Consider the following 13970-nt stretch of genomic DNA (forward strand, 5'->3'; position numbering starts at 1 on the left):
CCATGTCAACGCATTAACATAATCGGGGGGCGAGCGGGGGGGGGGTCACATCAGTCTGGAATGTGGAGAAACCGGATGCAAAAGGCACAGCTTTGCCTAAAGCAGTTAAATAGGCTGCATTCTCAGTCAGATAAAGACGCCGTCTCATGTACCTGGGTTTTCAGACAGCTTAGTTGTCAAAAAATTTGGCTCCCGAAAGCCGCAAACCCAGAAGTGACTGTTATGGTTTTTCAACATTCTTTTGGAAGCCAAACGTCCGCTGGGGCTTCCGCAGCTTCCGATTGGCTGCAGGAGTTTCCTGCAGCCAACCAGAAGCCCGCTTTGGTTTCCAGACGTTTTGGAAGTCAAACGGACTTCCGGAACGGATTCTGTTCAACTTCCAAGTTACGACTGTACTTTTAATTCTTACTGGTGTGTTAACTACACCCAGGTACCAGGCTGAGCCTATAAAGTAGGTAAGGGAAGAGGACTCTTTTACAAACCCACTCAACACCCCTATAATTTCTCAACACTCCTCTAATGTCTCTCATGCAACGCAAACTTCCTGCTGCCGTTTCCCTTTTAAGTCACACGTGAAATATGCTGGCAGTTTGCTAATTGTTGTTGTTGTTTAGTCGTGTCCGACTCTTCGTGACCCCATGGACCAGAGCACTCCAGGCACTCCTGTCTTCCACTGCCTCCCGCAGTTTGGTCAAACTCATGCTGGTAGCTTCGAGAACACTGTCCAGCCATCTCGTCCTCTGGCGTCCCCTTCTCCTTGTGCCCTCCATCTTTCCCAACATCAGGGTCTTTTCCAGGGAGTCTTCTCTTCTCATGAGGTGGCCAAAGTATTGGAGTCTCAGCTTCAGGATCTGTCCTTCCGGTGAGCACTCACGGCTGATTTCTTTAAGAATGGATAGGTTTGATCTTCTTGCAGTCCATGGGACTCTCAAGAGTCTCCTCCAGCACCATAATTCAAAAGCATCAATTCTTCGGCAATCAGCCTTCTTTATGGTCCAGCTCTCACTTCCATACATCACTACTGGGGAAACCATAGCTTTAACTATACGGACCTTTGTTGGCAAGGTGATGTCTCTGCTTTTTAAGATGCTGTCTAGGTTTGTCAGTTTGCTAATATTATTCCCCAATCTAATGCCAGGATGATGCTACTGGATTGCAACTTCCCATCATCTCTGCCCCATCGGCCATGCTGGTTGTGGGCTGAAGGGGGAGGTGAAGCTGCACTCACAAAATCTGCAGGAAGTTGAAGGATGGAGTAGACCAGGGGTCAGCAAACTTTCTCAGCAAGGGGCCGGTCTATTGTTCCTCAGACCTTGTGGGGGGCCAAACTGTATTTTTGTTTGGGGGGGAGAAATGAATGAATTCCTATGCCCCACAAATAACCCAGCGATGCATTTTAAATAAAAGCACGCATTCTACTTTGTCAAAACACCAGGCAGGCCCCACAAATAACCCAGAGATGCATTTTAAATAAAAGGACACATTCTACTCCTGTGAAAACACGCTGATTCCCGGACCGTCCGCAGGCTGGATTTAGAAGGCCACTGGGCCAGATCTGGCCCCTGGGCCTTAATTTGCCTACCCATGGAGTAGATGAAGCCAGCGATTTGGGGTTCAGGGGCAAAGCACACACTGGGATTCCAGGCTAGAGCGACCAGGCTATTCTTTGCAGAATTGTTTGTCCCATGATGAAAAACAAAACTATGTCAAGAATTATACAAAGGCTTCATTTACCACTTGCTCCTGCCTTAGACTCGCCCACTAAGCCAAGCCCTCCAGTTGTTGAAGGACTATAATTTCCATCATTCCTGATCGTTGATTAGCTCGGTTGGTTAGAGCATGGCTCTGATAAACACCAAGGTTGCAGGTTCAAGCCCTTCGAACTCTACAATTCTATGATTCTATGACTTGCTATCTTGGCAGGGCTGATGAGAGTTGATGTCGGCCAACGTCTGCAGGGCTACCGGTTCCTCCAAGAAGAGGTTGGAATGAAGTGAAGAACTATTATTTCAGAGGAGCTTCTTGGAAGGACAGAATAATTAATTGCCAGAAAATAATGTCAGAAATTCGGCTGCGACGTGTTGCTGTTTAAAGGAATCCTACATCGATAACATCATTTCTTTCGGGAGCCCGGGAATGGATGAAAAGCAAACTGACATTGAAAAGCATCAATATAGTTATCTAGCCTGTTTTATGTTATCAGCGGTACACTCACCTTGGGAATAAATCTTTTAAGCATCAAAAGGAGAAAGACTAGAGTGGCAAGGACACCGAATGTGACTCCAGCAGAATAATAGAATGCGATACTCCTGTGTTGAGAGCAGAGGGGTGCTGTTAGAACTTTTGTGGGCGGGCAGGTGGTTTCAGACACGCAGAAATGAGAAAACACAATTTTACTAAAACTTTAGAGACCTATGGGCGAGGATACCTATACATAGCACATTATTTGACCTTCCCTGAATATACCATAGGGACCACCCTCAATCTCTCTCTCTCTTTGGGTCCCTGCATAGTCTCAGCTCACACCCCTCATTTTTTCCCCTCCTCCTAAGCTCTGCTTGGGAAATATTTACATAAGTTAGAGGCGTGGGGTGACTGGCTGCCTCTGACTCCAATCCACCAGTCCCACCCTCTCCATTTCCAACCATCCCATGCAAGGATCCCAATCGTACGGAGCCTTCTCCCTATGTTCAAGCAAACAGGAATAACACTCCCCCTTCAGACGTTCCCTGCTCAACATGGGAAGGCTGGAAAGCCAAAGAGCGAGGCTAGCTATTTTTTTTGTCTCTCTTCCTCAATGGGTGAGCTGTCTAGCTGTCTCTCTCCAGCAGGTGCACTGTTTGCAAAAAGGTTTCAAAAACTGCCACGGCCACGATATGTTTCTTAGATCAAATTTTGTGTGACGGAAGGGGGAAGCTGTGTGCAAACAGATTTCCTGCAACTCTGGATCAAACTCTGTGCAATAGAAGCCGACATATTTAAGGCACAGGTCTCCCATGATCATATATATACAGGGAGAGACGAGTGGTTGGTTTTTCAGAGCAAAAGTGGTGCATGGGAGAGAAGACCTCAACCTTCCCCTATGCCTACTAACAAGGGTTTATGTCTCCAAAGCCTCTTCCCCACCGCAACCCAAGTGCTTTTCTTCCAGCCAACGGATCACCCCTTTTTGTGTGAACAGCAAGTTAAAATAAAATTCACACCCAGTGAATCAGAGCTGAATCTCACCTGCTCAGATTATGTGCAAAATGAAAGAGAAGGATTCCGGTGAGAAACAGCAGAAAGAGTGTCCGATCCAACACTAAAACAGAACAGAATGGAAAAAATGGGGGAAAGTCCACATTGCTTCATTTTTAAACTAGTCGCTCCCTTGTTGTGCATCCTTCCAATAACACAAGCGCACTTTACGAACAGATTAAATAAAGTGACTCACTGTTTAGTTTTGTGTGTACAGTGAAGGCTGCTTTGTTCATAGGCTGCACCCAGAAACAGGTTTTCTCTCCATACAGGCTCGCTGAGATTGTGGTTTCATTAGACACGCCCGACTGCCAAATATTGTTAAATAGGCACTTGAAAAAGGCAAGCAGATTTTCAGAGCTTTGGCAATTCCGTTCCTCTGGGATGGATATCACCTCAAATGTTTCGGCGCTGCTTATTTTCACCTATAAAGAAGATACCTGAATTATTCCTCTCAGCTAAGGACAGGAGGAAATAACAGAGCAAATAACAGGTCTCCATCTGTTTTTTTGGACTACAACTCCCGACGACCCTAGCTGGCAGGACCAGTGGTCAGGGATTATGGGAGTTGTAGTCCAAAAAAACAGATGGAGACCCAAGTTTGGGAAACTCTGAGATAACTTTTCCAATTTGATTTTGCCTATAGCAGGGACGGGGAACTTGCGGCCTTCCAGATGTTGTTGGTACTCCAACTCCCATCATTCCCTGCCAGGGCAGCAAATGACAAGGGATGATGGGAGTTGTAGATAGCTAGATAGATAGATAGATAGATAGATAGATAGATAGATAGATATAGGTAAAGGGACCCCTGACCATTAGATCCAGTCGTGGCCAACTCTGGAGTTGCGCCGCTCATCTCGCCTTACTGGCCGAGGGAGCCGACGTTTGTCTGCAGACAGTTTTTCTGGGTCATGTGGCCAGCATGACTAAGCTGCTTCTAGCGAACCAGAGCAGGGCACGGAAACACCGTTTACCTTCCCGCCGGAGCGGTACCTATTTATCTACTTGCACTTTGACATGCTTTTGAACTGCTAGGTTGGCAGGAGCAGGGACTGAGCAATGGGAGCTCACCCTGTCATGGGGATTCGAACCACCGACCTTCTGATCGGCAAGTCCTAGGCTCTGTGGTTTAACCCACAGCGCCACCCGCGATAGATATAGATAGATAGATCTGACTGCATAGGAGCAGAGTGAATGGGGATGAATGTCCTAAACCCCATTTCCCCCTGTGCTGCTGTCTCCATCGTCCTCCATGAGCTGGAGGGTGCAAAATAAGAGAGAAACAGAACATAAAAGAGAAACAGGAGCCCTGCTGGATCTCGCCAGTGGCCTATTGAGAACAGCATCCTGTTCTCACAGCGGCCAACCACATGGCTGAACTTTAAAATGAAAAGCGTAATGCTGGTGGTCAACAAAAGAGGTTTAAAGACTCTCTCAGGCCAAATCTTTAAAAACGTCGTATAAACACCAACAACTGGGAAACACTGGCCTGCGAGCGCTCCAGTTGGAGAACAGCCTTTACCAAAGGTGTCATGGGCTTTGAAGACGCTGGAACTCAGGATGCAAGGGAGAAACGAGCTAAGAGGAAGGCACGCTTGGCAAACCCTCACTGTGATCAACCTATGTCCCCACTGTGGAAGGATCCAGAATTGGCCTCCACACTCACTTACATGCTCACTTTTAAAACCGTCTTCACGGAAGACAATCTTACTCGGCTACGGGTAATCACCAAAGAAGAAAGAAGAAGCCTCTGGGAAGCCCCACGACCACAAGGTGGACGTGAGCACAACAGCACTCCCCCCGGCCACTGTTTCCAGCAACCTCCTGGGGTTGGAGGGGAAAATCTGAAGCATGGAGTCTCTGCTCCACAAGTCGTGGAGGCTCCTACTTCAGCTTCCAAGTTGTGGAGCAAGAGGAGAATACCCATAAAGGGGGTCTACGTACAAGTGGCATGCCCCAATAAGGCTTCTGTGAGGGTCCAGGATAAGCTGGTTTGATTTCCAAGCCTTCTGTTTCATCCATTCTCTCTTAACGCAAATAGCAGAGCTGAAGAAGAGAACCTTCGATCAAAGTACCTTGGAGGTAGAGAGCTATCGCCTTTTCAGCAGGGATAGGTAGGCTGCGACCCTTCGCTTGTTGCTGGTCTAGTTCCCATCATGCCTGATTGCTGGCCATCCTGCCAGAGGCTCATGGGAGTTGAGAGTCCAACAATATCTGGAGAACCACATAGCTATATTACCCAGAAGTGGGAGATACTTATTCCATGTTCCCGCTCTTTTCAGAAAGTCTATGTGTTGAAGGCACTCTGATTGAGCCCAGAGGGACAGATCTATCCATCAACCTGATTTATCAGTTATTCTGTCTCTCCAGAGGAGCTTGGGAACTTTAGATCTACAGCATGGGGTAGATCTCCTTCACCAAAACTAAAATTCCCAAGATTCTGAGTACAAAATCAACCTAGGCTTGCAGTGGAGATGTCAACATGCCGTGCAGTCCTGTACATATCTAGTCTGAGGTAAGTCCTATTGAGTGCAATGGGACTCCCAGGAAAGCATTTGGGATTTTAGCCTTAAGATGCGTACCAGAACATACATACTGGGAAGTTAAGTCCCATTAAACGCAACGCCCTAAATCCCATTGTCCAAAATTTCTGCTCGCTGACCTGCAACAAAGACTCCCAAAAGCAGATTTAGCTGTACATCTGCATCTCCTCTTCTTTTTACTGCTATATTAGTTTTTTTAAAAAAGAAAAAACAGTCAACTAACGAAAAACCAAAAGGTAATACAAATTCCAAAAAGTAACTATATTTCTTACAACACAGCTTCTATTATGACTTCCAGTCACACCATCGAGGGTCCTGGGTTACTTTTATGTAACACACTTTTCGTTATCACTTCAGTCTTATCCTGTATCATTAATTCTATAAAATATTCTATGTTTCTACAGGGGTCCTTCTAAGCCTGCCAGAGAATTCAGTTTTACAATGCTCTTTAAGATATTTTCTGTAAATATCCCACTCCCTAATAAACGTTTGGTCTGTATTATCTCTAATTCTTCCCGTTATCTTTGCTAATTCTGTAAATTCTAGTAATTTTGTCTGCCAGTGCACTTGGTCGGGATAGAATACTAAGATTCTTGCTGCCGCCTTTCCTCTCAATGCATTGTTTTGCTGTTAGAGAGAGACACTCGCTGCTGAGAAATATTTATGATACCATATGCTGTCGCTGATTTTTACATTTGTTCCTGCGCTTGTCTTGCAAAGAGGCCCACTCAAAAGAAAGGTGTTGATATGTCACAAAAGTTCCCTACCCACAATAGAAAGGAAAGCACATCACACCTCCCAAATTCTCCTACACAACGCCCCTTATGGCATTTCCGAACGCCAACATGTGGCAGTTGTCTTCCAATACATTAGTCTTCCATCGTGAGAACTGTATTCTTTAGGGAGAAGAACAGTCACCACGTTCCCTTGGGATGAATGAGTCATGGACTGGGGCTGTACCTGAATAGTTGACCAAATATTTTTCAGCTGTATCTTTCCATGCGGAATGTAGCAGTAGCAAGCCAGTTCTGAACTACGGCTGACGTCCATCATCTCCAAGTGCCTACAGTTATTCTCTAGACGGAGAAAGAAGAAGGCGTCACAAAGTCTGGAGATGCATGCAAGTCGCTCGGACATTTTCCTGCTGCTATATGTAATCTGCAGTATACACCGATTTTCCCAGTTGCAAACCTTGATTGGCAGCGTATTTTTAATAGGTGTGATATGCTGGCACTGCAAAATCCACTGTTAAACCCCCAAATTCTTACTGCTGAGACTGGTCCAACAGAGAAGCTATTGTGAGTCTTCCTGTCCAATCCTCAACAGGTGGCCAGAATCATATGATTCCCAGCAAAAAATAGATCAATGCGCTTTACTGTGTATCTGAAGAAGTGTGCATGCACACGAAAGCTCATACCAAGAACTAACTTAGTTGGTCTTTAAGGTGCTACTGGAAGGAATTTTTTATTTTGACTATGGCAGACCAACACGGCTACCTATCTGTAACTGCGCTTTACTGTGTTAGGCTGCAGGCATGCAGCCCATGAAAAATTGCATTGGTGCAACTGCCTGGCCTGCAGCCCCACTATAAGGCTGGGAGTAAACCTGGAATTGGCTTTTCATGTCGTAACTTGAAATCATGCTACACTATTCAGGCTACAATCCTAAGGTCCCAGGGGCCATAAGATCTGTGTGTGGAGAGTGTTTCTGAAGATGAGAAGAGGCATTGCTCTTGCTACTGTGGAATAACATTCAGCTTCTGCATACAGTGGTACCTCGGGTTACAGACGCTTCAGGTTACAGACTCCGCTAACCCAGAAATAGTACCTCAGGTTAAGAACTTTGCTTCAGGATGAGAACAGAAATCGCGGCACGTCGGCAGTGGGAGACCCCATTAGCTAAAGTGGTGCTTCAGGTTAAGAACAGTTTCAGGTTAAGAACGGACCTCCGGAACGAATTAAGTACTTAACCCGAGGTACCACTGTATCTGGGCTTAGGAGAAAGTACTGCAACATGACTGGAAACAGCAGTTGAACAAATTAAAATATTTGGATCTCATCTTACTGATTTCGTTAGCGAAGGGGTTGTTACTTTTTAAATTGCTCTCCTTGGCTGATAAGTATCCCTAAACGCAGCACCCACCACACAAACTAAAGTGTAAATGACTCTGGAAGTACTGTAAATATTTCGACAAATTCCACATTAATAGGGCCATTAAATATTTTTTTTGCTTTGGTGCCACACATGCTGCTTAAAAACAGGGAAGCTTGCAGTTAAAATGCATGGACCCAGCAACTGCCAAATACCTAAGGCATGGGTAGGCAAACTAAGGCCCAGGGGCCGGATCCGGCCCAATCACCTTATCAATCCAGCCCACGGACGGTCTGGGAATCAGCGTGTTTTTACATGAATAGAATGTGTCATTTTATTTGAAATACATCACTGGGTTATTTGTGGGGCATAGGAATTTGTTCTTTGTTTTCTTTTTCTTTTTCAAAATATAGTCCTGCCCCCCACAAGGTCTGAGGGACAGTGGACCTGCTGAAAAAGTTTGCTGACCTAAGGTCTAACTTCAAGTGACAATACAGTGGTACCTCGGGTTACATACGCTTCAGGTTACATACGCTTCAGGTTACAGACTCCGCTAACCCAGAAACAGTACCTAGGGTTAAGAACTTTGCTTCAGGATGAGAACAGAAATTGTGCTCTGGTGGCACGGTGGCAGCAGGAGGCCCCATTAGCTTCAGGTTCAGAACAGTTTCAGGTTAAGAACAGACCTCCGTATCCATGAAGTACTTAACCCAAGGTACCACTGTAAGTGGATGCATATTATGTAAATTTGGATTTGTGGGTCATCATACCAAACCGTTTGGGAACCACTGCTCTAAGTCTTCCGTAACATCAGCCAACCCTTCTCGGGTACAAGTTCATATTGTCATGGGATTCTACCCAATATTGATCCAGAGTAGATTCCAATGTATAGTTAGCAGAGTAAAAACTTACAACACATTGCAGGATTCCCCCCCCCCCCCAATAGACCAGAGGCAATTGTATTTCATCCAGCAGAGCTTTGCTGCTACTGAAGGCAAATAAGCATAATGGTCACAAATCCAATACATTCAGGATTGGCACTATCCATAGGAAATCCAGTTGCAGCAGACTTAACTCAAACTTACAATAACTTATAATAAGTCTAAACCTTAACACTAAGCATACTATGTGCGGAACACTTCAGCAGAAGGAAGAGAGATAGAAAGTGAAACCCAGGCTCCTTCTGGCCCTGCTTTTATATTCAGCCTGACCTTGACAGAAAAGGTAAGAAGAGAACCAGTTTAAACCAGCTGTACTCAAACATCATGAACCTTCTGCTTGCTTCTTTCATGCAGAGAAGCTTCTCCAGAAGCCTCTTGAATTAATTAGAATAGGAAAGATCTCTACACATCAGATCAATACTTTCTGTACTAAGAAATGCAAGCTGACACATATATCTTAGATCAAGATCACTGTGCCCTGAGAATTGTTTTGAAGCACCTGATGATGCAGAACTGAATCTCAAAGTTACAAACCAGCACAAAACTTTGGGAGAGACTTTGAGGGGATACCAGCCATTTAGGCTTGCAGTTAACAGAGCTTTTGATCAGTAGTGTGGATGGGAGATCACAGGGTGCCTCACACAAACATGTACATAAAGGTAAAGGGACCCCTGACCATTAGGTCCAGTCGCGGACAACTCTGGGGTTGCGGCGCTCATCTCGCTTTACTGGCCAAGGGAGCCGGCGTACAGCTTCCAGGTCATGTGGCCAGCATGACTAAGCTGCTTCTGGCGAACCAGAGCAGCGCACAGAAACGCCGTTCACCTCCCCGCTGGAGCAGTACCTATTTATCTACTTGCACTTTGACGTGCTTTTGAACTGCTAGGTTGGCAGGAGCAGGGAACGAGCAACGGGAGCTCACCCCGAGCAACGGGAGCTCACCCCGTTGTGTGGATTCAAACCACCGACCTTCTGATTGGCAAGCCCTAGGCTCTGTGGTTAAGACCACAGCACCACCATGAAGCTATTTAGTCTCCCATATTCTGCTTACCAGATCACAGGCCAAGTGTTGATTGACATTTGCACACAACTGGAATATTTATGGGCAGCAAAGTACTGCCAAGACAAAGTACTGAACGCACAACCAGAGAGAAAAAGTAAACACACAAGCCTATCCCATGTTTACACAAATTACATAAATTTCTACTGAATGGCAATAACAGGTATGGGGAACCTATGGGCCTTCAGAACCAAAGAATCATATTGTTGGAAGGTATCCCAGGGGTCATCTAGTCCAACCCCCATTAGTCCAACAACGTCTGGACTAATCCTGTCCCCAACGTCACAGGCAGGAGTGGCAACTTGGATACAATATTGGGGGGGGGGCAAGTCCAGATAAGCCCTGCTCCACTTGAACACGACGCAGCACAAGCACACCATTTGACCATTTGAATGGCAAGGCCCATCTACTTTCGGGGGGCCCCGGTCCCCCCACAAATATTTGGGGGGCAAAGGGACCTCAGCCCCCTCGGAGTTGGCTCCTGTGGTCCTAGGACTGCAGCCTAGCCCTGAATCGGATGCATGTTTACTCAGAGGTAAATCCGACCACCTTTCTCAACCTTGGGTCCCCAAGAGGTTTGGTTGGACTACAACTCCCATCATCCCTGGCTAGCAGGACCAGTGGCGAGGGACGATGCGAGCTGTTGTCCATCAACCTCTAGGGACCCAAAGCTGAGAAAGGCAGTTCAGGATCGCTGCCCAACAGCGCGTTAGCCTCCAGCCGCTTTACCTGCGAGCAATGCCGGCGCGCCACCGGACCGGACCGGCCGAACCGCCGCTAGGGCGCACAGCAGCGGCAGGAGCGCCAAATACGGCGGCAGCCGCTGCCGGGTCGCACCAGATCCCAGCTGCATTGCCCGCCGCTGTTTGAACAAAGCGATGCCTCGGGAAGCGCCGGGAAACGCCGAGAGCCGCGGCGGCCGAGGCCTGGATGCAGAGAACCGACTTGCCCAGCGCTTGTGTTGTGCGCGCAATTGCGCATTGGAGGCGCCCCGGCGATGGGGGATCGGCTAGCCGGGGCTGGAGGGGGCGGAGGAGATCAAGGCGCTCCTCCCTGCCGCGGGGGAAGGAAGTAGCTTCCTCGAGGGCGGTAGGAGGAGATCTCACATCGCAGTTTGGGAAAAGCAGTTCAAGGCTATGAAATTAAACGCGCCCCGAGGCGGTGGAGAGGGAGGCAGGAAAACGGGGAGGAAAGTGCCTCCCCGGGCCTGCCCTGGGGGAATCCCCACTAACAACTCACTGGGTGACCTTTGGCCCGTCTCATCATAGAATATGCAGAGTTGGAAGGGATCCCCAAGGATTATCTAGTCCAACCCCCTTGCAATGCAGGGAACTTTTTGCCTAATAATAATAATAATAAATTATTATTTATACCCCAGCTCCCAACAGAATATTAAAAACACAACAAAACATCAAGCATAAAAAACAGGGCTGTCTTCAGATGTCTCCTAAAAGACCTCCGCCTGGTTGCCTGTAACCTCGCAGTGAGGGAACTGCTAGAAGGCCCTCGGAGCTGGACCTTTGCGTCCCGAATTAATGATGGGGGTGGAGATGCTCCTTCAGGTATACTGAGCGGAGGCCGTTTAGGCTTTAAAGGTCAGCACCAACACTTTGAATTGTGCTGGGAAACGTACTGGGAGCGAATGTAGGTCTTTCAGGACCGGTTTTATATAGTCTCAGCGGCCACTCCCAGTCACCAGTTTAGCGGCCGCATTCTGGATTAGTTGCAGTTTCCGGGTCACTTTCAAAGGTAGCCCCACGCAGAGTGCATTGCAGTAGTCCCAGCGGGAGATAACCAGAGCATGCACCACTCTGGCGAGACAGTCTGCAGACAGGTAGGGGGTCAGCCAGTGTACCAGATGGAGCTGGTAGACAGCTGCCCTGGACACAATTGATCTGCCCCTCCATGGACAGTCCCATGGACAGTTCCCGATTGGAAGGGATCCAAGTGATCCGCATCCTCCAGGCGTCCCTGGAGTTGTTCAGCAACCACCTGCTCAATCACCTTGCCCAAGAATGGTAGATTTGAGACTGGGCAATTGTTGGCCATATTGGCCGGGTCCAAAGATTCTTTTTTTGAGAAGTAGTTTAATAACCACCTCTTTCAGTGGGTTTGGGAAGACTTCCTCACAGAGGGAAGCATTCACCACCCCACAGAGCCCATCACCCAGCCCTTCCCAGCTTGCTTTTATGAGCCAGGATGGGCAGGGATCAAGGAGACAGGTGGTCGGTTTCCCTCGTCCAAGAAGCCTGTCCACATCCTCAGAGGTAACAGATTGGAACTGATCCCACGCAACTTGACTAAACATGACTCTAGCACTTTCCCAGCCCAGCCCTGCTCCCATGGTGGAATTTACCTCTTTCCGAATCTGAACGACTTTATTTGCAAAAACAATTGCAAAATCATTGTAGGAGATCTTGGGGTCCAATTTGGTGCTTGACATGCACTGTAGAGCCTGTTCGTTTTGCATTACAAAGATGTCTGCAAACGTGACATGAAGGCTGGCAGCATCGATCCCACCGGGTGGGAATCTCTTGCATACAGCCACAGTGCCCTGGAAACGGGCATGCATCCATAGCAGTGACCCAAGGAGAAATGACCTCTGAGAGGAGCACAGAGAGAAGAAACGCCATAGTGTAATCTGCATCTGCAGCAGCACAACCAGATGCCTTCATCTGCCCCGGCTGCAACAAAATATGTCTCTCCTGTATCAGTCTCTGCTGCCACAGCAGGAACTGTAACTCTCCAACCGCTTGACTTCGCCCCCAATGGCACTCTCCTTCACTGTCTCCGCAGATAGACAGATGCCAACAAGTGTGACCACCGCACCCTGTTGTTTGTTTCCACTGCAACAGATCAATACATTTACCTCTGGGGGATGAAAGGGGCAGGAGCCCTGCCCTCCTCCCCATTGATTCATCTTCATTTCACTTGCTGTTGCCCTCCCCACAAATGGCTGCTTCTCTGCCCCCCCCCCAAGTCAGCAAGCCTACTCTTGCAGGCTAAACACTCGGAAAGCTAGAAGGCAGATCTCCAGGGACCGTTAGTGCAGAGGTTGTTTCTCCTCTTTAATTTGCCTACAATTCATATGTGACACATGGATGATGCAATTAATAAAGTGCTTTCAGCATTAGGTATGTTGTGTTTGTGACCGCAGGCAGGATCGGTCCGTGTTTATACATAGAACTGAGCGCCAAGAGGCCAAATTTTGCCCTTTGGGGAATACATAGAGCTGAACTGATTTGAAACCGCACGGTCCAGCTGCACACATGAATCTGGGTTGGTTTACAGTGGAGTTAAGGCTCTGAGAGCTCATATTTGCAGGTGTTTGGCACCGTTTTCAAGTGAATCGGATGATGTCGGAATTTAGGTGAAATTGTGACCTCGCGCGTTAGGGCACTGAGGGCTCATTTTATGTCCTACAATGGGACTCAGGCCTGGCCAGGATGCAGGTCTTCCTGTTATATCCTCTGGGCTTTACGAGGCATCTGACCCTCACCTGAGCCTTCTCCAGCTGAGGCATCGCACACCTGCTTCCCAAGCTACCATGCCCCACCTGGGATATTTCACCATTCAGGTCAACTTTACAAGGTTTCATATCCATTCCTCTCACCAAACCTTTTCTTCTTTTCCTTTTTTCTTCTTTTTTTTAATTTATAGCCAGCTAAAATGTTATGTACTGAAGTTCTCACCCTGGGCCAGCAGGGGGATACTGTAGATAGTTATGCAAATAAGGGATCGAAAGTGACATTCAGTGATTGGATAGTTTTAGAAAATTGTTACAGTTACGTCGTACTGGAGCTCTATATAAGCAGGCTGACTGAACCCTTCAGTTCAGTTCTGTTCTCGCCTGTGAATAAACAAGAGCTGTTTGAAGAATCGCTGTGTCGTCCGATATGTTCACCCACAACTTAACATAAAACACACCACCCATAAACTCCTAGAAATATAAGTGACTGAGGAAAAGTAGTTCATCCACTTAGATCCCCACACCCCCGCCTGCAAGAATTAATATTATATGCCCCACTTTTTTGCAGGTCTGCTATAATCCTGATTCCGGAGCAAAGCACACAAGCCCCCCCCCCAAAGATCCATTGT

General features: G+C 47.4%; 1 protein-coding gene across 4 annotated transcripts in view; it reads right to left on the bottom strand.

Annotated features, from left to right (window-relative positions):
* NEMP2 (nuclear envelope integral membrane protein 2) overlaps positions 1-13970 on the bottom strand; it is a 99977-nt gene that overhangs the window by 9675 nt on the left and 76332 nt on the right. For 2 of the 4 annotated variants that reach the window (XR_014518080.1, XR_014518081.1), the window contains exons 1-5: positions 10602-11029; positions 6741-6856; positions 3434-3662; positions 3229-3301; positions 2216-2309 (exon numbers count right to left, since the gene is read on the bottom strand). Coding sequence is in view for 2 of the 4 variants with exons in the window: in XM_083469309.1 (XP_083325435.1) it covers positions 2216-2309; positions 3229-3301; positions 3434-3662; positions 6741-6856; positions 10602-10725 (636 nt within the window). In the remaining 2 variants the exon portion in view is untranslated. Of the gene's footprint in view, positions 1-2215; positions 2310-3228; positions 3302-3433; positions 3663-6740; positions 6857-10601; positions 11030-13970 lie in introns of those variants that run through there. The other 2 variants (XM_083469309.1, XM_083469310.1) reach the window with 2 other exon arrangements.

Source organism: Podarcis liolepis (genome assembly GCF_965112155.1).
Source record: "Podarcis liolepis genome assembly, chromosome: 1".
Classification (NCBI taxonomy): domain Eukaryota; kingdom Metazoa; phylum Chordata; class Lepidosauria; order Squamata; family Lacertidae; genus Podarcis; species Podarcis liolepis.